General features: G+C 42.0%; 1 protein-coding gene across 1 annotated transcript in view; it reads right to left on the reverse strand.

Annotated features, from left to right (window-relative positions):
* ST8SIA1 (ST8 alpha-N-acetyl-neuraminide alpha-2,8-sialyltransferase 1) overlaps positions 1–27438 on the reverse strand; it is a 134965-nt gene that overhangs the window by 96301 nt on the left and 11226 nt on the right. The window contains exon 2 of the mRNA XM_032208180.1: positions 1460–1604. Coding sequence (XP_032064071.1) covers positions 1460–1604 — 145 coding nt within the window. The remainder of the gene's footprint in view (positions 1–1459; positions 1605–27438) is intronic.

Below are 27438 nucleotides of genomic sequence, written 5' to 3' on the forward strand. Positions count from 1 at the left end.
GATCTGGAAACCCCTGTAGAAGTAGGTATATATATGTAACAACCTCTTTGATGTTTATTCACACCATGAGTTTAACAAACAAGAACTCTGCTACACGTGTAACTGAAACAGCAATAAACGAAAAGTCTGGTGTGAATGACTCAACATTGACTGTGAGGCTTAAAAAATACCTATACCTTTAATCTAAGAAATTGAAGTAACATGTAAATCAATGAACATGTTCAGATGGTTGGCTTTCTTTAAACCTATAGCAACATAAAACTTCTCTCCTTCCACGTTCAAAAGTCATAAACTCATAAACTCATTTAACATCAGTTCATATATTAAAAATACAAGCAGCTTAGATCAATATTACAAATTCTCAGCACTCAATAAGAATGCACCTAACTCAAAACACTTTTGCTGAAAAACAACAAACTATTTCTAGTATTCATAATGCAACAAGAATCAACTAAATAATATTGTCTGCTTCTGTTACTGTGCTTACATTGCTTGCCATCAACAAAATTCATTTATTTGGAGTTAACTCGGACAACTTCACACAAACCACCTTCACACCCTATCAGGCTGATCAAAAAGGGAAGCAATCCTACATAAGAATTGGAAAGGTAGAAGGAATTATTCCAGATAATCAGCATCACGGCAATCAAGATGAAAATCTAGTTCTCTACAAACCTTTTCCTTTTGGAGACTCCTTTTAGGAGCTGGACTTGATGATCCTTGTGGGTCCCTTCCAACTCAGGATATCCTATGATTCTGTGATTCTAATTTAAGCCAGGCAAATTCAGCCATACTATGTGGCAGCAAATCCACTAACATCAATGAAACTGATCCAGTTTGAACTTGGATCCAAACACAGGCCAGAAGCTGCCCTTTAAAAGGTTTTTTTTTTTTTTAAAAAAAAGGCATATGCCAATGACACTAGCAGATATTTAAATATTATGGTAGGAAATTTTCCTCAGGATGCACCTCCATGAACCTCACAGCCCTGTCTCATACAGCACACACACAGCTCACACAGTATCAGAGTCAATCTTGCCAGATTTGATGTTGTATTTACAGTGACAGCTTCTTGGGACATGTGGTTATGCAAGACCTGCAGTCCTTGTTGAACTGAAGGAAGTTTCTGGCTCTCGTTTTTTGAAACCACAGTCCATGAGCATAATCACTGCCAGAAAACCAGAAATCACACTCTAAAAATAGCCAGAACTTATAATTTTGAAAATCAAGACTGGTGGGCCTATTTCATCACTCATATATATATTTATACATCTGGAAAGTGGACAGGGAAATATTGCAGCTATTTTGCAATTTTCAGAGCACAGAAGTAAAAAATCTGTTTTGAATTGACAAATGAAGATACAGCCTATTTCTTGATGAATATTTAGGTAACTTATTTGTACCACATTACCATTTAGTATATTAATACTTAAAGTGAGAAGAAAAGAAAACTACCAACCTGTGGGAAGAGAGAGTAAGTTGTATTGTCAATGGTGAAAGAATACAAAAATTCCCCATCAAACCAGAGGTTCTTTCCCATGGGGGAGTTCAGCTTTGTCATCACAAAGAGCTGCCCAGGATCACAGCAGTCTTCCAGCAATTTCCTAGAAACATAAAAATAAAAAAATAAAATAAAATAAAATAAAATAAAATAAAATAAAATAAAATAAAATAAAATAAAATAAAATAAAATAAAATAAAATAAAATAAAAGAGAAAGAAATGAGTTAGAGCTCTAGCAGATCCATATCTAAAGCCCATATTTATGTGATGACTCAGGCATCTAAGAGCCTGCAGTTCCTGGGTGCTACAGAGCAAACCTTTCATTTTCACAGCAATGTGATGTGCCATGGGTGACATTGCACATCAGTTAACAGATGCTAACAGAGAATTCAGAAACCAGAATCTAGAATTTAGCAACTTCCTCATTTTTTAATTTTTAATTTTTACTTAAAGAAGGGCCAACAATCTTTTTTTTTTTTCTAGAAAATCTTAAAAGTATCCAGTTAAAAATTAAACCCTCCATTCACTTTTGAGTGGCACAGAAATAAAAACAAGATTTAGCAAAACAAAGTCCATCCTTTTCAGTCAATTCAAGTTAATAAACAACTAGATTCTCCAACACACACACGAATCAGAGAAGCACCTTTCAAAGTTAAATATGAGTTATATGAAAATTCAGAACCCAGCCTTACTCATGAACGGTAGGCCTTATATAAAACCCTGCAGTTACATAAACTTGAGGATGGAAAAATTTGGCATCTCTTTCCTGTTATTAAATATCCTTGTGCAACTTTCACAGCAGTATTAGAGTCTGCCTGGAGTGCCTGATTCAAGTCCAACTTGAGTCATCTCAGTTTGATACATATATATATATATACTCAGACACACACACACACACATATATATATACACACTTCTCCTTTTCTCATCCTCTTACACTTACACTTCCCTAAATAGCTATTACTGAGCTTGAGTAGCAATTTAAGAGCTGATGAGGTTGTATTTAGCAAAAATTCTGTAAAAATTGCTGCAAGCTCAGCAATTATTATCCTGAAATACAGAATGGTGAAAAACTCTAGACATTTGCAGAGCAAGAATATCCCAAAGCCAGCATGTGGGTAGCTCTTTAAAGGAAGGATGAAGCTCATATTAGTTTTTATATATAATAGATACAATGTGAAACCATACATTGCACAATTATGTCAATAGAGTATTTTAATGTATTGGTGTTTGTTATTATATTAATAAGAAATATTAATTTACTGTTTATTTTAAAGTGAATCCTAACAAGACTGAAGCCATTTCTAGTGGCTGTATAAGAGCTGCAAATGGTAGGCAGAAGAAAAATATCTGTTATTAGTGACTACTTAAATGTTTTGTATAACTTTCCTCCTTTGCAAAAGAGGAGATTTTACTCAAAATGAAAAAGTCATTCACACAAATACGTGTTTTTTTCCAGCTTTTTCTCAAAGTCTTACTGTTACTATTTTTTTTCTCCTCTATAAAGTGATATGGAAATGATCAGTATTTTTCCTGTCAAAAACAGATTTTGCCATAAATTAATACTTTTCTGCAACTATGTGAATACTATTTTACATACATATTTCAACTGAAAATGTGGTGAAAGCCATAGAGCATACTCATTCTGATATTTGCAGGACAGGAAACAGCTTGAAAATGTTGCATGACAAGCAGCAATCTATAGGAATTAGTACCACTCATTAGCTTTTCCCTCTTGTGAAGTTTAGTGATTTGCTTTGGTTATCTTCCACAGCAGCTCTATCCCCGCCATCACCAAAGGGCCACATTCTGCTGTAAGTCAGCAGCCAGTTTCTAGGAATAGCTGCAAGGAAGCTCTTACCCTTTAACAGCCCAATCAGCCCCTGCATCCCCACAATTAGCCAAAGAATCAAAAGCTTTTTACAAAGACTCAATCAGAACCTTATGCCACGGTGCTTTGTGGCTCAAAATTTCAATATATTGTCCCTTTCAGGGCAACACACTGTCAAATACCCACACCTTATCTACCAAGGGTACGAGGCACATGCCTGCAGAGCGTCCTCTGCTCATAGGGCTATGAGCAGACTCATTTCCATGTGTTTGCCCTATATTTGCACCTGAATTCCTCCATCTTTGTAAATCAATAGTGGGCAAGTCAACTTTAAATGATGACCTTAAGTTACTGATAGACTACACAGTTTCTGGAGCTGTTTACCCTTAGACCACCCCTTGAAGAGCTGTCTTGTTTCCCTCTGAGCAGAGCAGAGCTTTAGCCAGAATGGCAATCCCAATTCCCAGAAAAACCACCAGGACAACCTGCAACCAGAGAGGCTTCCCATCATCCTCCTGCATTACCGAAACACAGAAATCAAACTGAAGGCAATTTCAAATCGCTTGCCATATAATCTTTGCAAAGCAGCTTAAATCAGGCATGGAGTATTTTTCCAAATAAATTTGAGCACAGAGATTTGTCTGGCTTTCAACAAACTCTAGTTTGAAGCTTTAGGAAAGAAAATAACTTTTGCTTCTCTTCCCTTCACTCCCTTTTTTTGTTTTTGTTTGTTTGTTTCTATTACTACTGCAGCTTTTCAAGAAAGTATAGAGTAATCAAAGATCATCTGGAGCCTCCAAGTACAACTGCATAGCAAAATTAAAATTTCCAACTGAAATCCTGCAACTCATATCTTCATTGAAAATCCGATCTAAACAAGAAACAAAAATAATCGATAACCCAGTAGAAAAGTAACTAGGGAATGTTCTATATTAATGGATATTAATGGATCTTTCCTTAACCAGGGTAAATGGATAAGCTAAGGAACAGCTCTCTGTATGTGTTTGTGTTTTTTTTTCCCTAATCATCTGACTAGAGATATATATATACTCTTCCCTCTCCCTAAAAATGCATTCTTCCAGTTCATTCTTCATTAATAAATCTATTATGAAAAAGCAGTAGGTGTCTCCCCAAAGGCCAGAGATAGGCAGGTCACTAGTTCAAGTATTATGCACCTGCATGTATTAGCACAAAAAATCTTGTGAACACACATGCTTTCTATCACAAAAGAATGATTATAACTGTCTCACATTATTCAGTCTCTCTTTCTGATCCAAATCCAAAAATTATAAAGTGAGAGATGTTCCATAAACATACACATTAAGAAGGAAAAAGGTATTCAAAGGGGAACTGAAGTGGGGCAATTTCAGGTTGAAGGAGTCTGGACAAATTTTGATGAACTTGATTCAGCTAAAGTGTTACAGTAGAATTTGCAAAATTGTAGCAGATTTTAGTCAAGGATTTCAATTCACTGCAAGCACTGATTCATTAGCAGGACATAAATTATGTACTTTGACTCAAAGTTATCTCCAGTTCAGAGGAGGCCTGCATATGAGAGGAATTAAATGACCTGAATACTGGTATTTAAAAGGCACTTTGCACGCTCAGACCTGAGAGCACTTAGGGACAAATCCCACTTGTGAGAGAAGCAGGATAAAAGTTACTATGTGAATCTCACTTCAGGCATCCAAGACATCAGGCTGAATTGGGCACCAAGCAGGTCATTAACTGCAAGGCACTATTAGCACTTAAGTGATTGCACATCAACTCAAGCAGCAACCTCTGCTCAAGGTGGGAACTGAACAGCACTTCTGAGATGTTAGCCACATCCGGTACACTTTGCTGAGGTTAAATCAGCAGACATTGCACACTGAAAGAAGCAGAGTGAAATAGTTGGTGCCAAGGATCCTACACCCACATTATATGATTTTCATGGGATTTGCTGCAGACCTGTTCTGGTCTGCTTCCACAAAGAGCCTGTGAGTGGCTGTGGCATATCGTGCCTAACCAAAGCATGGTAAACAGAGACAATCAGGAAACGTGCCTGAAAAGCCTACTTCTCACCAAAGGGCTAATATAGATGCACCCTTTTCCACCTAAAAGGAGAGAGGAAGCCAGACAACCTTGGAAAACCTAAACCAAAATTCAAATGCACCGTCAGTGAAAGATCTTAGGTAAAAATACTAGACTATTAATTCTTGAACTTAAGCTAACAAACTTCTCAGTTTGGTTTCAGTTTGCAGCCACTTAATGCTAAATCTTACCCTGATTTCACACTGGTCCCAGTGAAAAATGACTGAGTGGCTACATCAAGCATACCAAACATCTTCAGACTGACAAAGATAGTATCTAATAGTGGAAATGTGCAATTCTAAACCAGAGGCTGTCAAACAGGAAGTAACCTTTCGCTATCGCAACTTCTTCAAAAAGTGTTGTAGTCAATGGCTGAATGTCCAGGTGGAGATCAGTAACAAGTGTCGTTCCTCCGGGGTCAGTACTGGGACTGGCACTGTTTAACATCTTTGTCAGTGACATGGACCCTGGGATTGAGCACACCCTCAGCCAGTCTGCTGATAACACCAAGCTGCGTGGTGTGGTTGACAGGCTGGAAGGAAGGGATGCTATCCAGAGGGACCTGGGCAGGCCTGAGAGATGGGCTTGTGTGAACTTCATGAAGTTCAACAAGGACAAGTGTAAGGTCTTGTATCTGGGCCAGGGCAATCCAACGACAAATACAGGCTGGGAAAAGAATGGACTGAGAGCAGCCCTGAGGAGAAGGGCCTGGGAGTGCTGGTTGACGAGAAGCTCAGCATGATCCATCAATGTGCGCTTGCAGCTCAGAAAGCCAACCATGTCCTGGACTGCATCAAAGGCAGCACAGCCAGAAGAGCAAGGGAGGTGATTCTCCCCCTCTGCTCTGCTCTCATGAGACCCCACCTGGGGCACTGTGTTCAGCTCTGGGGCCCCAGAACAAGAAGGACATGGAAGTACTATTACAAGTCCAGAGGAGGGCCACAAAGATGATGTGGTGGTTTTACCGTGCTGGGCAGCTAAACCCCACAACCGCTCTCTCACTCCCCCTCCTTTAGATGAGGAGGGGGAGAAGTAAAGCAAAGAACAACTCACGGGTTGAGATAAGGATAATTTCATTAAAGGGAAATAATTATAATAATTAAATAAAGACTACCATGAACTAAACAATTTAACTAAGGGGAAATAAAAAGGAAAGGGGAAAAAAGGGAGGAAAACAAACAAACAAAATAAATGAAAGCTATATGGAAGTGCAGAGGAAAGAAATTACTCTCTACTTCCCACAAATGAGCGATGATTGACCACGTCCTTGAAGCAAGGCCTCAATGCACACAGCCGGTGTTCGAGAGGAGGACCGACGTCTTCTCAATGAGAGCCCACCCCTCCCCTCTTCTTCCTGTTTCCACCTTTTATTGCTGAGTGTGACACCACATGGTATGGAATATCCCTTTGATTGGTTTAGCTCAGCTGCCCTAGTGATGTTTCTCTCCTCACTTTTTTGCCCACCCCCTAGGAGGGTTAGAGAAAGGCTCAGTGCTGTGCCACTGCTGCTCAGCAGTAGACACAACACTGGTGTGATAACACTGCTGTTCCAGCTACAAGTACAGAGTACGGCACTGTATGGGCTGCTGCCAGGAAAGTTAACATTCCAGCCAGACCCAGTACAACCTCCACCCCTTATTCCATAACATTTGTGTCACACTCAGATCCCCATACTTTAGCATACAAGCATTCTCATCATTATCCCTTGTCCTTTAACAGGACAAGGATTTAACAGGACAGGATTAATAGGCAGGTGTATCTTTTCATTCCATAGGTCTTTCTTGGAAAATGTTCATAAGAACTGTTGATGATTAGGTCTTCATCTGCCAAAGTGGCCACTCAAGGCAGGCGGAGTTGGATGTCTGGACACCAGCACCAGCTTAGCTCAAGTCCTTGTTGCACTGCCCGGCTCCTTGCAAAGTTGACCTGTCGTTGATCCTACAGCATCTTCCTACAACATATAACTTAGATTATAGATTAGTTTTCTCTCAATGTCAAATCTCCTTGAGGCACACACTTGATATCCCCATTCTTTTGCATGACCCACCAGGTATACACTGGTCCTTGGGCGAAGACAATCCCACGAGTGGGTTTGCCTTTTCCCGAGGCAGGAGCAACCCACACTGCCTTCCCCATCCACCTTCCTATATGCACTACGGGAACCTTAGCTCCTTTCACAGTGTGTAGGGGTTTTGTTTCGGCAGGACCAGCACGGCTGTCAGACCCCCTGTTGTTAACTAGCCAAGTGGCTTCTGGTAGATTTGTGTCCCATTGTTTCCACGTCCCAGCACCTAATACTCGTAACATAGTCTTTAACAGTCCATTGTACCTCTCAACCTTCCCAGAGGCTTGTGGGTGGTAAGGGATGTGGTACACCCACTCAATACCATGCCTCTTTGCCCAGGAGGTAACAAGATTGTTTCGGAAATGACTCCCATTGTCAGACTCAATTCTCTCTGGTGTACCATGACGCCACAATACTTGTCTTTCCAGGCCTAAGATAGTGTTTTGGGCTGTGGCATGGTTTACAGGGTATGTTTCCAGCCACCCAGTAGTTGCTTCTACCATGGTGAGTATGTACCGTTTGCCTTGGCGAGTTTTTGGGAGTGGTCCGATATAGTCAATTTGCCAGGCCTCACCATATTGAAACCCTAACCATCTCCCCCTGTTCCAGGGAGATTTTACCTTCATGGCTTTCTTGATTGCAGCACAGGTCTCACACTCATGAGTAACCTGTGTGATGGCCTCAATGGTCAAGTCCACCCCTCGATCACGAGCCCATCTGTAAGTGGCATCCCTCCCTAGATGTCCTGATGTTTCATGGGCCCATCGAGCTACAAACAGCTCACCCTTACGTTCCCAGTCTAGGTCCACCTGAGCCACTTCAATTTTCGAAGCTCGATCCACTTCTTTGTTGTTCTGATGTTCTTCAGTAGTGCGACTCTTGGGCATGTGGGCATCTACATGACGTACTTTAACATCCAGGTTTTCTACCCGGGCAGCAATATCTTGCCACAGGGTAGCAGCCCAGATAGGCTTACCTCTGCGCTGCCAGTTGCTCTCTTTCCATTGCTGCAGCCACCCCCACAGAGCATTTGCCACCATCCATGAGTCAGTATAAAGATACAATACTGGCCAATTTTCTCTTTCGGCGATATCTAGGGCTAGTTGTATAGCTTTTACTTCTGCATACTGACTCGACTCACCTTCCCCTTCCATGGCTTCCACAACTCGTCGTATGGGATTCCACACAGCAGCTTTCCATTTCCGATGGCTCCCTATCACACGGCAGGATCCGTCAGTAAACAACGCATACTGCTTTCTGTCTTCTGGCAACTCATTGTATGGTGGTGCCTCTTCAGCACGGGTTACCTCTTCTGTTGGCACTCCGAAATCTCTGCCTTCCGACCAGTCCATAATCTCTTCCAGGATTCCTGGGCGATTGGGTTTTCCCATTCGAGCCCGCTGTGTAATTAACGCTATCCACTTACTCCATGTAGCATCAGTTGCATGGTGTGTAGTGGGAATTTTCTCTTTGAACATCCAGTGTAACACAGGTAGCTGCGGTGCCAAGAGGAGCTGTGCCTCTGTACCCACAACTTCTGAAGCAGCTCAAACACCCTCATATGCTGTGAGTATTTCTTTTTCAGTTGGGGTGTAATTGGCTTCTGATCCTCGATAGCCCCGACTCCAGAAGCCCAGAGGTCGACCTCGAGTTTCTTCTGGGGTTTTCTGCCAAAGGCTCCAGGTGAGCCCATGCTCCCCAGCTGCAGTGTACAGTATATTTTGCACAGCTGGTCCAGTATGGACAGGCCCAAGGGCTACTGCACGAGCTATTTCTTGTTTGATTTGTTCAAATGCCTGTTGTTGCTCAGGGCCCCACTCAGAATAGTTTCTCTTTCGAGTCACTCGATATAGAGGACTCACAAGCTGACTATAGCCTGGCACATGCATTCTCCAGAATCCCACGAGGCCTAGGAAAGCTTGCGTTTCCTTTTTGCTAGTTGGCGGAGACATTGCTGTTATTTTATTGATCAGATCCATTGGAATATGGCGACGTCCATCCTGCCATTTTACCCCCAAGAACTGGATTTCCTGTGTAGTCCCCTTGACCTTGCTCTTTTTAATGGCAAAACCAGCTTTCAGGAGAATTTGGATTATTTTCTTCCCTTTCTCAAAAACTTCTTCTGCTGTGTTGCCCCACACGAGGATGTCATCAATGTACTGAAGGTGCTCAGGAGCTCCCCCTTGCTCCAGTGCAGACTGGATCAGTCCATGGCAAATGGTAGGGCTGTGTTTCCACCCCTGGGGCAGCCGATTCCAGGTGTATTGGATGCCCCTCCAAGTGAAGGCAAACTGCGGCCTGCATGCTGCTGCCAAAGGGATGGAGAAAAATGCATTAGCAATATCAATTGTGGCATACCACTTGGCTGCCTTTGACTCTAGTTCGTACTGAAGTTCTAGCATGTCCGGCACTGCAGCACTCAGTGGTGGCGTGACTTCATTCAGGCCTCGATAGTCCACTGTTAGCCTCCACTCACCATTAGACTTTCGTACTGGCCATATAGGACTATTAAAGGGTGAGCGAGTCTTGCTGATTACTCCCTGACTCTCCAGTCGGTGAACCAACTCATGGATGGGAATCAGGGAGTCTCGGTTGGTGCGATATTGCCGTCGGTGCACCGTTGTAGTAGCAATTGGTACCTGTTGTTCTTCAACCTTCAGCAATCCTACAACAGAAGGGTCTTCTGAAAGGCCAGGCAGGGTAGACAGCTGCCTAATCTTCTCTGTGCTCAAAGCAGCTATGCCAAAAGCCCACCGGTATCCTTTTGGATCCTTGAAGTACCCTCTCTTGAGATAGTCTATGCCAAGGATACACGGAGCCTCTGGGCCAGTCACGATGGGATGCTTTTGCCACTCATTCCCAGTTAGACTCATTTCAGCTTCCAGTACAGATAGTTGTTGGGATCCCCCTGTCACTCCAGAGATACAGGTGAGTTCTGTCCCTTGGTAGCCTGATGGCATTAAGGTGCATTGTGCGCCAGTGTCCACTAAAGCTTTGTATTCTTGTGGTTCTGATGTGCCAGGCCATCAGATCCACACAGTCCAATAAATCCGGTTATCCCTCTCCTCTACCTGGCCAGAGGCAGGGCCCCTCTAGTCCTAGCTGGAGTGTCTGCCACTTAATTCTTGCAAATGAGAGGTAGAGGTCCCTTCATCATGGTCAAGAATAACATCAGCTCTTCTACTGCCTCTGGGGTACTGCCCAATAGAAACCGGAGCAGCATTTCTTTTAGGAGCCCCTCTTCTTGCTGCTGTATTTCCTTTCAGTTCACGTACCCGAGCAGCTAGGGTTGAAGTAGGTACACCATCTCATTTCCTCATATCTTCCCCATGGTCACGCAGATAAAACCACAAGGTGCCACGTGGTGTACGTCTTGGGTACTCTCTCTCTTAAGCAGGCGAATGCTGATTCTTAGTGGCTGAAGTATCACTCTGTCTAGATGAGGGGGAATATACTTTCTCCACGAGCTTGTCAAGTCCTTTAGACAGTTTCTCCACAGCTGAGACACAGGACTGTAGCGGAGCAGAGACATTGTCTTCATATTGTTGAAGCTGGCAGGAGACATCATACATTGTTGGTCCCATCCCCTCGTCCCAGCGAATTGCTGCCAGGGTACTGGCATGTGCTGATGGTGCACTCCGCACAAATTTACGCCACATGGATGTTGTGCACTGGACTTCATCGGGGTCTTGAGGTGTCTGGGCATTGTCCAAATCACTATAAATCATCTCCCGCACAGCTAATTCCCGCAGATGCTGGAGACCTTTCTCCACAGTGGTCCACTTGCCTATGTGATATACAATATCTTCCTTATGGGGATATCTTTCTTTGATAGCTGCCAGGAGTCGTCTCCAGAGGCTGAGGGCCTGTGCTCCTCTCCCGATGACTTTGTCGATTACCCTTTCTCTAGAGAGGGATCCTAGCTGCTTGGCTTCATTGCCTTCTAATTGTATGCTATTGGCCCCAGCATCCCAGCATCGGAGCAGCCAAATGAGGATGTGTTCACCTGGGCGTCGACCATAATCCTTTCATATTTCTTGCATCTCACTCAGGGATATGGATCGAGTGATTTCTGATTCCTTTATGATTTCCGTCTCATCTTCCTGCTGTTTTTGTGATGGCTCTGCTTTAGAGGTGCCTGCCAATTCCCCTTCTCCCTCCTTCTTAGGAGAGCCTTCTTCCCTTACTAAACGAGCTGACCTCCGTTTCCATTGTTTTGACTTGACTATGGGGGCGACTGATACCATAGTTGGTTGGTCCTCTGGGTCAGCCACAGCATGTGTTACTTGGTCATCAGATTCAGAGACTTCCTCCCTCTCTTCAAGTTGCTGGATGATGTTAAACAGTGTTTGATAGGAATAAGCCAGGACCCAGCACAATGCTGCAAGCTGTTGTTCTCCGGCATTATCAGGGTCAGGACATACAACTCTCAAACATTCTACCAAGTTTTTAGGATTTAGCACTTGCTCAGGGGTGAAGTTCAAAACTATTGGAGGAGACACTCGTGACAGGTATCTGCTAACATCATCCCACACACCGTGCCACTCACCACAAGACTGTTTCGGGACAGATTCCCAAATAAGTTTTCTAAACAATCGACTAATCTTAGAGAGAAAATGAAACCTGTTATTCAGAATTAGAAATAGCAATACATGGGTTACAGATGGATCTTCAAAATACTCCCAAACTGTTGTAATTAGCCCACTGTGAAAGAAGGGAAAGGTACCATTCCTGATATTATTAATAAACTGGTGTCCAGATGAGAAAAGGAAGGCAGTGTAGTTCTGAATATTCTCTGAAAGATAGTTTCCATGGGACCCAAATGATAACAGTGCAGAGCCTGAATTCCAGAGTAAAACCAAGGTCAGTGCTTGGCAGCACAACGAATTAAAAAAAGTGAACACAGATTGTAGCACTTTGTCGGATCGGATATAGAGGAGAAAGGAGAATATGACACGAATTGCATGACATATGAACAAAGCCATTATTATTAACAGGGCAAGAAACATGGTTACTAGCAAGCGTGTTAGTTGTATGCGTTTAATCAATTCTATTGTTATCTCAACCCTTCGAGCCCCAAATGGGCGCCAAAAAGGACTGTGGTGGTTTTACCGTGCTGGGCAGCTAAACCCCACAACCGCTCTCTCACTCCCCCTCCTTTAGATGAGGAGGGGGAGAAGTAAAGCAAAGAACAACTCACGGGTTGAGATAAGGATAATTTCATTAAAGGGAAATAATTATAATAATTAAATAAAGACTACCATGAACTAAACAATTTAACTAAGGGGAAATAAAAGGAAAGGGGAAAAAAGGGAGGAAAACAAACAAACAAAATAAATGAAAGCTATATGGAAGTGCAGAGGAAAGAAATTACTCTCTACTTCCCACAAATGAGCGATGATTGACCACGTCCTTGAAGCAAGGCCTCAATGCACACAGCCGGTGTTCGAGAGGAGGACCGACGTCTTCTCAATGAGAGCCCACCCCTCCCCTCTTCTTCCTGTTTCCACCTTTTATTGCTGAGTGTGACACCACATGGTATGGAATATCCCTTTGATTGGTTTAGCTCAGCTGCCCTAGTGATGTTTCTCTCCTCACTTTTTTGCCCACCCCCTAGGAGGGTTAGAGAAAGGCTCAATGCTGTGCCACTGCTGCTCAGCAGTAGACACAACACTGGTGTGATAACACTGCTGTTCCAGCTACAAGTACAGAGTACGGCACTGTATGGGCTGCTGCCGGGAAAGTTAACATTCCAGCCAGACCCAGTACAGATGATTAAGGGGCTGAAGCATCTCTCCTGTGAGAATAGTCTGAGGGAGTTGGGGTTGTTCAACCTGGAGAAGAGAAGGCTTCAGGGAGACCTTACTGAGGCCTTCCACAGGAAAGCTGGAGAGGGACTCTTCATCAGGGAGTATAGGGATAAGACAAAGGGGAATGGCTTTAAACTAGAAGAGGGTAGATTTAGATTAGATATAAAGAAGAAATTCACTCAGAGGGTGGCGATGCACTGGAACAGGTTGCCTAGAGAAGCTGTGGATGCCCCATCCCAGGAAGTGTTTAAGGCCAGGTAAGATGGGGCTTTGGGCAACCTGGTCTGGTTGGAGGTGCCCTTGCCCATGATGAAGGGGGGAAGGGGAGTGGAATCAGATGACTTTTTAGGTCCCTTCCAAACCAAAACCATTCTGTGATTCTCCACATGTGGAGCAGCTCCTGTACACCCAGCACAACACTATAACCTCTCCAGCTCTTTGACAGGCCTAAAGTTAAGGGCTTAGGCCTGATCTTAAATAGAGCAATGGGCAAAGGTGACACAGCACAGCATGGCATACAGGGGAAAGAAGAAGGGACAAAGATTATTACAGCCTACAGGTGCCCTGATTGTTGACACTACCAATACCCCTTTTTCTGCCCCAGGGTGACAGCACTTTTACAGCAAATCCTCCCCACACACTTGCTGAACCACACACAGGTCCCCAGCCAGGTGTGCAGAGCAGTGCACCAGTGCAAAGGCAAAAATTTATGACTGAGGTTCAGGTTCTGCTTTGAGATACAAATAACAGGTCAAACCAACTGCTTTAGTCAGATTTTGCTCAGCTGCTGGGATTTAACTGGTATAGTACAAGCCTACATCTGGTGACTGGAAAACAGAGCCATGAGATGACAGCACAGGACTGCAGCATTTGGTCTGACAAAACATCCTTTTGTTCGCATTTCAGTTCACATTTGCCTCAACTTCCCATGTTTTGCTTTGGGAGTATATGAATCTGTATACCCAGGGAAAAAAAAAAAATCTGCCCTTGGAGTTTCAGCTGCTATTTACTCAAAACAGGGCCTTCACACACAGCCAAAGACTGGCAGCCCTGCTGACATCCAACGTGCAGGTGGTCATTTGGGTTCTGTAGCAAAGGTTTGCACAACCCCTTTTCAGTGTAGTTGTTTAATTGCTTCCATCGACACATCCCACAGCAGAGGCAGGAGGACACCTCTCTCGATAGCATCTCAGACTCCTGAACTCAATCCGCACCTACTTGCCAGCACAGGCATGCTGAAGGAACCCGGCACTAATGCCCCATCAGAAATCCCATAGGGATTAGCATCATTGTCAGCTCTTAAACTGAACTGGTCTCACCAACACTGTGAGGCTCAAAATCTAATCCTGATATTCTCTAAACCAGGAATTCTTCAAAGTAATGTTTCTATGAGAATAATATTTGCACGCATTTTTCCAAGTTTTGGTGGCAGAGGAGAGCACAAATAGTGAAACTGTTGCTAAATAGTGAAAATCTTTCTTTTTACAATTTTATACCCAGCTCAGAGCTTGAATTTTTGTCACTTCAATTTTGTTTCTTTTCTCTCTCTCTTTTTTTTTTTTTTAATAAAAAATCCCTCCACTTCTAGGATTTCACCCTCCCCTGTGATGAGTGGAAAAGCTATAATCTCCTGAATTTCTCAACTTTGAACAAAGCTTTTCACTCCTTCCATCATTCTCGTGGCTACTCTCTGTTTTTCAAAATCTACCTCTAAATATATGAAGCCTTGTAAATAATATTTTTAGGGTAGTCAACCCCTGACAACTACAGGGACAAAATGACTTCCCTGCTATTGCCCATGCATCCCATATCTGAGGTCCAAACACATTTATCCAATGAACTATTCAGTGCTCCTTGTGACTGCCAATGATTCCCAGGATGAGGGCATCCATCTGTAACTGCAACCTGCACTCTGATTTGTTAAAAATGAGATTTCACATTTGACATTAGGAAGCTTAGGAGGTCACTCAGACTGGTCTATCTCTGGGCCTGCCTCCTGGATCAGCTACTGCCCTGCTCCTTTTCTCATGTGGAAATTTTAACGTTCACTTGAAGATCACTGATTAAAAGAAATGTGGAGGGTCAAGCATCTATCTGTGCAAGTTAACAGATGGACACATTCTGAATTCATTCATTAAACGACCATTGCCATTCAAGAACATAAAAAAATCTAGCCCCACATCCCATCTCCAACAGCAGGCAGTGGCTAATGCTTACAGACATAAAAGAGTCCTCTCGTATAGTCACATAAAGGCTACAGTTTTGGCCAGTTTTTGCTCTGAGCTGGCAGCCTGAGAATTTTATGACTCTACAGAAGGCTACATAAACCATTCAGTAACAGTAAAATCATGGATTTGTTTGCAGTCAGTGTGGCTGCATGAGCTCATGGATGCATTTTGCATTCAGCTTCTAAATATTCTGTAAAAACATCATTAGTTGGGTTTGGTCACATACTGTATTTTTATTTCCAAACAAGGTCAACCTAACACTTATAACAAGGGGTTAACTTGAAGAAATCACTGAAGCTTCAAAGCTTAAATGGGGTTTACAATATTGTTGTGTTCAAAACATGCTAGCTTGCACCTTAGGAAGGATAGAAGACAGCAGGTATGAAGAATCTTTGAGTGGAATGTAACAGTCTTGTCTTATCAGGGTAGATATCCCACACACGAAGCTCTTGTTTCATATATCTAACTGCCTCTGTATGAAAGCTGTGGTAAGAACATGAGTAAGAGCCATGAATTTATTAGGAAGATGGAAGGAAGAAGCTGTCGCCTTTCTGTTATCACCAGATAACGGGTGCACTCAACGCGTCAAGTTACACAACACAGAGCCACATGGTCTTTCTCCTTCACATCAAAAACAAAATTGGCTCTTGCCACTAGAGAGACTGCCACTGCTCTCTATAGTAGAGTTTATCCCACCTGAGATAAAATTTAAAAATAAATTCAAGAATATGATCTTAAAATCACTTTTCAAAGAACATCACGGACAAGAGTCCAAAATAAACAAGAGAACAGCCAAAGCAAATGCTTTGTATATTCATAAAAACACAACAAATTATTATTTTGGGGGTGGGGAAGCAACACTAGTTTAAGTTACAACTAAAATCAAGATATTTGCCAAAAACATTTGAAGGCACAGGACATCTAAATCAAGAGAGCATCACTTTGTAGAGTTTCATTTCTGAAAAGTCCCCGGTTACCTAAGCCTGAAGAATAGGTCAACATGCAATGAAAAGGAAATATGAAAAGGAGTGGACACCACAGAGCAGAACAGATTATCTCTATGTCCTACTTCCCAAACAAGATTTCTACAGTATAAAATTTTTATGAAGACTGAAATCACAGCAGTTTTTGTCCTCATATTTATGGATATATTTTTCCTTGTTATGAAACTTTCAGACTATTTCAATGCCCCCTGCATCAATTCCTTTTCTCTGGACTTTACAATGGTCATGTAACATTTTCCCTGCATTCCTCAAGAGAGGAAAGAGATCAAGACAATAAAATCACAGGCAGAAGCAAACCAGGTACTAAACTGCATAGACCTGCAACCTGCATGAAAAGAAAAAGGTTGCAGAAACCATGGGTGCTTCTTAGAAAAAAGTACAGTTCATGGGAACTACATCCATTAGTTTAGTAGTAGAGTTGTGACTTGTTAAAGTGAGAAATTTAATAACAAAAGATTTGAATAATTTGAAACAGACAGATTAATAGGGAAGTGGAATGGGGGAATTATGAAATTAAACACTTCCATCTTTTCTGCATCATCAGTATCTTTTCCTTTAGAACTTTCTTCCAAGTCTTTTTGAGGTGCCCAAAAGGGAAACAAAGTATTTTATGTAACTTTAGAGTATTGTATTTTGGGGTTTTCACTGTTTTAAAGTCACTAAACAAAACATCTGGTGCCACCTGCACAGTACAGTTAGCGGTTCTGCTTTCCAGATTGAAAAAGAAAAGTAAAACTGACTTTTAATGTTGAGTATTGGGCTACCCTGTATCCTTACAAGGCTGGCACAGTGCAAACCATCTTGCACAAGGCAAAATCTGAGCTGTCACCTAGCATCATACCACCCTAATCTGTTATTGGTTTTGCCCATTTTTTTTTTTTTTTTTTAATGTAACTTAGAACAAATGATCTCTTTTTTCAAGAAATGTACAGAGTATCAAGGAAAACATTTTTCCTCTACGCTCCAAAACAAACAAAGCAAAGAAAGATAGATTTAGTGTTTAAACCATCAAGGATCTGAAGTCTTTTATTCTTTTTCTCAAACTTGCCTATACTCTGCTCTATCCAAATTGAACTGTGGCTCAGCTGTGAAGGTAGTCACTTTAGTTGATTATGCATTCTCTCTTTGATCAAAATCCTACATTTTAAGAAGAGTAATTGAAAGGATATATTTTTCTACTACTGTAAACAGACTTGATTCTTTTAATAGCATCCTATCAATGTATTCCGTATCTTCATTAGTATTTCAAGTGAAGAAGAGGACTGAACTGCACAATACTCAGATAAAGCCAAATTTGCCATGGACTACCTTGGTTTTTGAATGATGTTCACAAACTAGAAGTAGTCAGGATATTTCCCAGAGAATAGAGGTCTACCTAAACATCTAACAAGATTTAAGTTTACCTTTCCTCCTGTCAATTCTTTTACTTACAAACTGATTTGATCTGGAAAGCTATTGAAACAGAACTTTTAGTTTCTTTTCCCCGAAATATTGTACAGAATTACATTTTGATTCATGTAAACTGGCTTCAAACTGCCATGCACAAAGCACTACCTACGAGCTTGGAAACACAAATCATACCGTATGAAATATAATGTATGAATTCTGGTATTCATTCAGATAAAGTTTTTCTAAGACTTTTATACCAGATGTATAAAGAGCTATATAAAAGGAAACCATCACAATATTACAAGTTCTGACTTGCAATTAGCAAAAGCAGTACTGTAACACAGCTTTATTACTTATGCAGCTACTGGAACGCAGGCTGCCTCCAAGTTGCATGTGTTCTTCCCAAAGAAATCTCAACCACATCCAGGAGAGACAGCAGCAGTGACTTGTCTTCTCGCCTAGGCGCTGTGACTAACAGCCACGTTTCCTTGAGAAATGATGAATTTGCTCATGTGCTGACTGTTTCTGGGCAGTGGCCAGAAGCATGGGTTGCTCAAGACAAATGACCTCACATGACAGTGGTATTCACGGGCCTTGCACCAGACCACAATGCTAATACCACCATCAGCAGCCCCTAAACATGACAGCTGCATTTCAGTGCCCATCCCAGGAAAACACAGGGTTCATCTCACTTCTTTTATAGTATTTGAAATGTAAATGCTTCTATGCAAGTCACTCTAGGGCTTCATGTTCAGCAGAGATAGTTCCTTTCAAGATGTGATTCATTTCAAGCTAAACACACTGATTTCCTCTCCAATGACCATAAAGAGACTGACTACCTTGGACGGAGACATCTACATTTGGTAGATGAATTCAAGCCAGGAAGCCAGAACTACTGCTCCAGGCCCTAGGAAATTTAACAAGGCTTCTGCAATCATCACAAGCCACAAGGGAGGGACTGGAGGTCTTTCTCCCATCTGCAGCACCTCACACAAGAAAGCTATCTGGCAGCAGCATCATGTGATGGTCGTCCATCTCTGTTCATACAGCCCTGTCAGCAGACTGCCAGAAAGATGATATGGTATTAGTGCATGAACTGGCACTTTTGTCAGAGAGAGTTCAGAGGCAAATTGAACTGCAGAAGGGGGAATGGATTAACTGCTTTATATGCTTTTTTTTCCTCACATCTTATAAACTTGTCGTGAGAAGAGCCACTTTGAGAGATGAGGTGAAATTAATGAATTGCTGTCTTGCAGTTGTCAGAAATTCTGAGTGAGCAAGTTAGAATACATGACTGCGCTGCTACAGGGGGTAAAAGCACATTGGCCTTACCACTTTCTAGGTTTCTTTCAGCAAAATTGCTGCTTGCTCTGCCCAGCTACAAGCACAAAGTAGTACTCGGCTCCAGCAAGGATGCAAGGCAACTGTATTCTTCCAGGAGGAGGAGATTCACTAAAAATAAATTGAGCCACTCTAATCTTACATTTGAGCTTGCAGTATCTAGAACAATGATACACACCACCTAGATCAATTATCACGCTACAGTGACTTCTCCACCTGCTTCTGCAACCCAGATAAAAGCCTGGTAAGTATTACATAATGCTGCTCACAAAAGCATCTCTGTGCTTTAATCCAAGAAAGTCCATAGGGAGCATTTTACTAATTTGATCAGTTAAAGTCATGACCTTCAAAGGAGGACCAGGGAAACCTATTTTAACTGCATGAAACAGACTTAAATACCTTGAAATGTCCAAAACCAAGATCATACATATGAAGGGGAATGAAAAAATTCATCGCTGGTCAGTCAGATTGCTCTTTGATGCAAAAACTGCAGGTAACCAGACAGCCATTGCCTATGCATGTGATAGAGAAGAAAATGTAGAAGTATCACATGAACCGACATGAAAGAGCAACATGTATCTTCAAAGGCAAAAAGAAGTTGCATGCTTGGGGGGAAGCTTTAACCTGTCAAAGATGTGAATAGACAGCTGAATGAAGTCCAGTTTAGAAGAGATACTTGTTCCACTCACTTTTCAGAAACTGCTTCCCACATCTTGTAACTCTCAAGTTGTTTAGGAAACAAAGCAAGATTCGCCCAGTTGGGAAGCACACTCTTGATACCCTGCCACCTAGCAGTCCAAGCTGATTAGCCAAACAAAACAGAAAATGTTGATTTTGATTTCCCTCTTCTACCTGGCTTCTATTTTTCATGAAAGCTGTAGGAACTACCTACTATCCAAATTTGGATAAAATTGGACAATGAGACATTTCAGAAAGGGGGTGGAGTATGGCTGAGATTTCAATCACGTAAGTCACATTTCCTACTGGATGAAAATAAATAAATAAATTCCAAATAATACCTTGCTTTAGGTATCTTGAAAAGGACAACATCAACAAAACTGTGTTCTTTGTTGCCCCTGTATACCCAGAATTATACACCAGTTAAGCTGTAATTGTCCAATTCTGGATCAAGGCCAAGACTTAATGCACTGTGAAGCGTTGACACTGGACTTCACTTACAGCCTGAGCTGCTGCAGCCATCAACACCACTTCTGAAAACAGCTGATGATCAGTCTGGCCAAGTAGCCAGAGAGATCACTGAGCTGAAATCAGCCATCCTTCTGTGTAGTGACAGATGTCTTCTAGCAGATTAAAATGAAAGGTAGAATAATCACAGATTAAAACAGAGCCAGTTTAACTGAAGTGTATCTTGAACTTGCACTTCTGCTATTTGCTGTTACAAGCTTAATTTCTGAGGCAGTTTTGCTAATTTGTTTTAAATCTTGCCTGACCACTAGGTGTTATTAAATCAGTTTTCATAGACGCAAATCCTTTGCTAAATGTAGAAAACTGGTTCAAATAAAGGAAAGGCACATTCAGTTTAGAACTTTTTTTCATTAGAAGCTCCAATTCCACTACTTTCTATCTTTGCCACTTTTTTTCTGACTTCACTAGAGGAAATCTTACACTCATCTAATTCCATCATATTTAAATTCAAGCTATTCCCTATTTCATAGGCTTACTAAAATGAGAAAGGATCTTATCAACTCTGACTTGGAATGAGATTCTCAGTCTGGTCTTACAGGGAAGGTCAGCTGAGATGCTTTTACTCATCATCTACAAACAGGTACCTAAAGCCAAAGAGAGCTATCCATGTTTGCAAGTGCCTCTATTACTTATAGCAGGAGGTAGCTATTGTAGGAGTATTAACAGAGAAATTTGTCTTTCAGATGGTTAAAGTAAGTGTGATGAATCTCAATTTGCCATATATAAAGGTAACTATGCATCATTAAAATAGAGCACAGTCACAGGAAAGTGGGTTTTTTTGAACATATCTCAGGAACAAAAATTGCCATCATACCTAACTCCCTTCAGCACTTTACTAGAAAGGATTATATACAAATGCAGAAGTAAACTTCTGCCATTTCCCCACAACATCTTACTGACAACTCTACCTAAAACATCTCCTGTGATCACTTAACTCATGCTCAGACCTCCATTCTCATCAGTGCTCGCTACTGCAAAATAGCCTAGACTATACCAGGAGAGATGGAAGAGTCCAGCAGAAGTTTTCCCAGTTCCCATCCACAACACCTCATTTCTGAGTCATGCTACTCTTTCACTAGCAACCTATCCTGAGCCAGTTCCCTTTGGTTGGAATCACAGCACCAGTTCCCTGTTTGCCACTGCAGCTGTATGTTTGGATTCCACAGTAAATAAAATATCAAGAATTTCCCAGGTCACACTTGCTAGCTAGGACCTAAGCACTCTGCATGTCCTCTAAACACATATTCTGCATTTGTTAGTGAAGTGGTGCTTTCAAAGGACATGCAGAGGCTTATCACCTGAGATACTCCAGACTTTAAGAGGAGCTGGCAGGGCTCCCCTGAACACTTCCCCAAACCAGCTATAAAGAATTTGCCAGTGTAATCAGACAACATAAATCTGGCCTTTCAGGACAAAAATTCAAATAGCACTGAAAGCACAGTTTCCAAAAGTCCCATCTCCAAAGCACGCAGAATTTCCCAAGCATATCACTACATCTTGTCAGGGCTCTGAAATAGTATTGGCATAATTCAAATAGTTTCAGCCACCAAGGTCATCCACATTTACAACTCCAGCTTCCAATTTATTGCACCTTATTTTGCCATTACCATTAAACAACTCATATTTGGCAGCATTCGCTGCAAACATGGTTGCACAACAGACCACAATACTCAGTGTTTTGGGGGACACAACTGGTTAAACATAGAAGAAGCAGTAGCAGTAGAAACCAGGAAGTTGCTTGGCAGTGAAAAAGAACAGGTGAAGAGGGGACAAGAACTATGTCCCTGTCTATCCTAATCTAAATAGTTTGCTGCAGTATGCTCCTTGCTGCTGGGAAGAAGTCAGGAATGCACAGACTCCATTACCTGGAGCAATCAAACAGCTTCCCTGGGGATAAACATGATTTATGTACTGAGTTCTTTAAGGCCTGAAGTCCTGGCAATATAAATAAATAAATAAAATAAAAGCAATGTAAGCAATGTATCCAACTTCACCCCTTTAATCTGGTGGCCTTCAGCAAGTTTGTTAAACACTACATGCAAGAAAAGAATTCCTAGAAGCCTGTCAAACACAAAATCATGGAGATTACTACATGCTCTGACTCCTGCCTTATTTTGCCAAGATATTTGTTTTCCATCTACCTCTCCTGCCTCTGCCATCTGCTGGACCTGCCCCCAGCTATAGAACCCCTTCTCCTCTGCTCAAGCACTCCCAGCGAGGCAACAATTTTGAGACACTTTAGGATCCCAGGGCTATGAAACAGCTTCCTACAGCTATTGGAAATGTTCCTGTCAGAGAATTTAAGTTTGGGGTTTCACTTTCCCTCCTCTTTCTGCTCTAATGGTCAAGAATTTTCTGTTTTTCTTAGATTTCCAAACACCTGGTAACAGGATGCATTAGAGTTCAAGCAGTAAATAGGTGAACTGTTGCTGCTTAGATAGCTGCCTGGCATAATACAGTGCTGCAAAACATGCTACCTTATGATGCCTCTGAGAATTATATATAGTGCAACATCATGAAGCTCTAAACAAAAGCAAAACCTGAAGTGTTTGACATATACAGCCACACATATCACAGGAAACTATTTTTGCTTGAAGGACTGTTGAAATCCTACATTTAATTAGCCTCACTGGCTTCCACAGAGTATCCATAATCCAAAGACAACTAAATTAAAAAAAAAAAAAAAAAGGCTTGGAACTAAGTATTGACAAGAGCTAAAAGGGAGATTCATAAACCCACAGTTACAAACTAGACATGAAACCCTGACAGCCACGCTGTCTCTCAGGCTAGACATCCCACTGACCTGCAAAGGGGAAGAGGAGCTGCGCTGCTCGGGGAGAACTGTGTGGTATCTGCACAACTCCAACAAACAGTGCCCCACTCAACAGCAACTCGGGGGCAAGCTGAGGTCCAGTGTATCTACTCCAACTTGCTACCTTCATCAGGTAATCACCTAATCACCCTATCTTCACTAGGTAATCACCATGAGGAACAATCCTGCCCCTGCTTGGAGCAGGAGGTTGGGCTACAGACCTCCAGAAGCCCCTAAACACCCAAATCATCCTGTGACTGTAATGTACTGATTGGTCTGGACCTCATCAGTTTGGACTAGACATAGCTCCATCATTTATCGCTATTGTGGTGACTACATGTCAAGAATGAGGGTCTCTCAGCAGAGATGGAGCCCAAAGATGCTGTAGCCCTTCTTGGGGGTGCCTTCTCTTTCTGTAGCCCCTCCTGCCCGCTTTGCTGGGACAGCTGTGGACTGATTTCACAAGGAAGTGACAACAGACTCCAGCACGGTTGCTGGCTTTGTGGCTTTTCTTCCTGCCACCAAGTAAACATGAGAAACGTGTCCTGTCACACAGCTAAATGTTAGTCTCCATGACTGCTGTAAGAAAACTTTGGCAATCACACCCACATGACGTGTACTGCACAAAAGGTGAAGTAACGTTTGCTTTCTGGGAACGCATTTGACTGAACTTGTCATTACATTCAGAGCTCCCAGCCCTGAAACTACCTGGTGAAAATTCACCAAGTGCTTGAGAGCATCCAGCAATGGGGCAGTCCAGTTCCTACCTTTTCAAGTCTAGAAGACAGGACAGAGAGTCATATTTAACCATGGGAATGACTTTTAGTTGGTCCATGCTACTCGTATCAAGAAATTCAAGCAGTTATTTAGAAAGGAGAATCATATTTCAGAAGTAATAATTAAAAAATTTAAAGAGCAGTAATTCAATTTCCACAGTGATTAAACTGTTTACTGCCAGGCTGAAGATGGGCTATTTCATTTTCAACAGTATGTTGGCATTTTGTTTAATGGTGCAATGTAACAATTTAAAAATAAACCAAAGAAATAAACAAATTAGTACAAAAGTGTATACCAACAGAAAAGGAAATGCATTTTTAAAGCAATTAAATACCAGTCTAAGAATGAAGCATATATTGAAGGATGAGAGAACACTGAGCACTCTGAGAACACCTGAATTTTCAAAGCATAATCATGTTTCAAAAAGGGACTGGCTGTTTATGCAGGCACCAAGAATGTTACCATTGACGAGAGTAATTTTGAACAAGGTATTAAACTATGTTACTCATAGCCTCAGTACTCTAAGAACGTGAGATATTATTTTGGGGAGAGATTTTACTACATACCCCTATCTGTTGCATCACTTTCTCCGCAACATTTGGTGCAAGCCCTTGACAGAGACAGGAACCTCAATGGACCTGATCTACTAGTCCTACTAGAGACCTTTCTGTGCTCCTACACGCTGTAATCAAAGCTATGGACCGATTTATGCTGCAAGCTTCTCACAAGTTTGCCTTGCAGTGCCCCAAAGAGTGTCTTTTCACAGACATGGGAAAGCTGCTGTATTTGGGGCAGAAGCTAGATGAAGTAAACATTTCAGAACAAAAATCACAGGCATACAAGACTTGAGACACAGAATTTCATTGCTTTCCACTCTGCCTCCTGCCCAGCAAGTTCAGTGTGGAGAATATGCTGGGTCTTGATGACCAAAAGCATGGAAGCTCCATGTCTGCTCCAAAACACTCTGCTTCCCAGAGCTGTCCCACAGTTTGGAGCCAAAACTATCCAAATGCAGGTGTTGTAGGAGTTCTAGAAAAGCTGGATCTGCTCAGCACAGTGCTGAATATACACTATCTGGGCATCAATTTAATGTCAACCATGTGCTTGACTCTACTAGAGCACCAAGTAGGAAGTCAGTTCAGCAGAAATGCTAAGGATAACATCCAAAGAGAAAAAAAGAGTGCCTCTGTTGTAAAGTCTCACCCTCAAGCTGTAGTAACAATCCCCAGTTTTTGATACACGAAGCAAAGAATTGTCCATCAATTCATCGTCCCCAAGCATGAGCTGCTGGTGTTCCAGCAGGTAGTCTAAAGCTCAACATACATACAGTTCACTAGATGCCAAGTTTGTGGATTGTCTGCTTGGCAACAGGCAACATGCAAACACAGAATGGAGGGGGAAAAAAATAAACAAAAAAAAAAAAAAAAAAACAGAGCAACAAATGTTGTTTTGCTGCCTTATTGCTAACCATATGGACATTTTCCCTACCATGGCTCTGAAGTAGGACAGGTACCAGAGATAGCTGCAGTGAGTGGGCTGTATTCCACATATTTCATCACTCCACTTCCAAATCTCATTGCTTTAACAGCCATCTCTAGAGAAAAATGATTCCCATATGTCCTATCTTGTGGCATGAAAATGCCCTCTCCTATTCCAGTTTCATATCCTCTCTTATACTGCAGAGCCCATTCAAACTGGATCCACAATTTACCTAAGTGACCTGCTTCCATCTGATACTTGATCTTCTCAACTGAGATTACAGTAATTTAATCCATGTTGATTTAATTGGTACTCCCTGGGTTGTCTTGCCCAATTGAACTGTTCTTAAATTGCCCGCTTCATTGAATGTTTTGTTCTTAATTGATTGTCTTTCTGATTTATCCACATATTTGCTCTCAAATTTCCTAACCACAGTCTTTCTTCCTTTGATATATTGCTTCACCTAAGTGTTTCTTTACTTTCTCTGTTTTTACTGTTTCTTCTTCTTCAGTGCCCCTGCTGCTAAAATCTACTTGCCTCTGTTGTGTTGAAACCTACCAACCTTCCTTCTCCCCTCCAGTTTCCTAGGACCCTTCCCTCTCACCACCTCACCATCACCCTCTCACCACCTCACCATCACCCACCCTGCCCTCCAAGCAGATATATTTTCTTTCCTGGTGGAGTACCCCATTCCACAATCCCTTCTTTTCACGTGGCAAAAGGGTTCTGACACGCTTCCTAATAGAAAAATAGCTGACCCAGGCATACGCTCCCCACAGCGGCCGAGCCCCCATGTTGCACACCCTGCCTGTGAGCAGCGGCTACTTGGCCAGCACCCACTGCCCCTGCGTGATGGACACAACACGGGGGGAAAAGGAGTGGAGGGAACTGGGACACAGACTGAGCCTAATTAGCACTGCTGTTTATAGAACAACTTGCTCTTTAAAATGGGAAGAGATTATGGTGTCTACCGGGGTCATTTTGGAGTTGGTCCAAAGAATTCAGTTATGCTTGAGCCAGAAGCTCCTGAACTGCCGCCTCCGAGTAAGCTCACAAGGGACAACATCACAGCAGCCTGGGGGACCTGAGGGCACGGGGAGAGAAAGGAAGCAAGAAACCCTGAAGGAAGCTCCACGCCTGCAGGTGCGTAACATTTCTTTTCCTTTCTGAGACCAGGAGGGTCCAGATATTATGGCAAGACATTACTGCTATCAAGGCACACTACAACATACAGGCTTGGATAAATGATGAACATTAGCTAGTACTCTTCTGAGAAGAAGGGTTTACCAGCTTCCTCAGGGAAAGTACCCAAAATATTTTTCATAGTAAATAAACTTGTAAGTTTTTTCAAGCAGAATGCCCAAGTCGCTGACAACGTTTATACTACATTATAAAATGTGTATATATAAAACATATAAAGCAATTTGCTTTTGTGTTTCTCAAATAACATTCTGTTTATCAATTTTTAGTATCAATATTTAAAATACACTGCTAGACAAAGCAAGCAAAAATCCTAAACTCTTTGAGCAATTAATGCAAGAAAAATCTGCTAACTCTGAGTATAAAGGTAAAAATTCAATAAATAAACCACTCAGAATCACTGAATCATGTAGGTTGGAAGAGACCTCCAAGATCACCTAGGCCAACCTCTGACCGAATACTAACAAGTTCTCCCCTGTACCACATCACTAAGCTCTATATCTAAATGTCTTTTAAAGACGTTTCAGTGATGGCAACCGAGTCGTAGCCTGCCTGCCGCATGATGGCTTCCAGCTCCTCCTGTTTGTTGCCCACGCTGTGTGCATTGGTGTAGATGCACTTCAGCTGGACCACTGCCTTCTCCCCTGGCCCTGACACTGTTCCCCCAGTACACCTCTAATGAGCCTTATTTCATCCCTGTCCCCCCCTTCTTACCTAGTTT

This window comes from Aythya fuligula, chromosome 1 (genome assembly GCF_009819795.1).
Source record: "Aythya fuligula isolate bAytFul2 chromosome 1, bAytFul2.pri, whole genome shotgun sequence".
Classification (NCBI taxonomy): Eukaryota; Metazoa; Chordata; class Aves; order Anseriformes; family Anatidae; genus Aythya; species Aythya fuligula.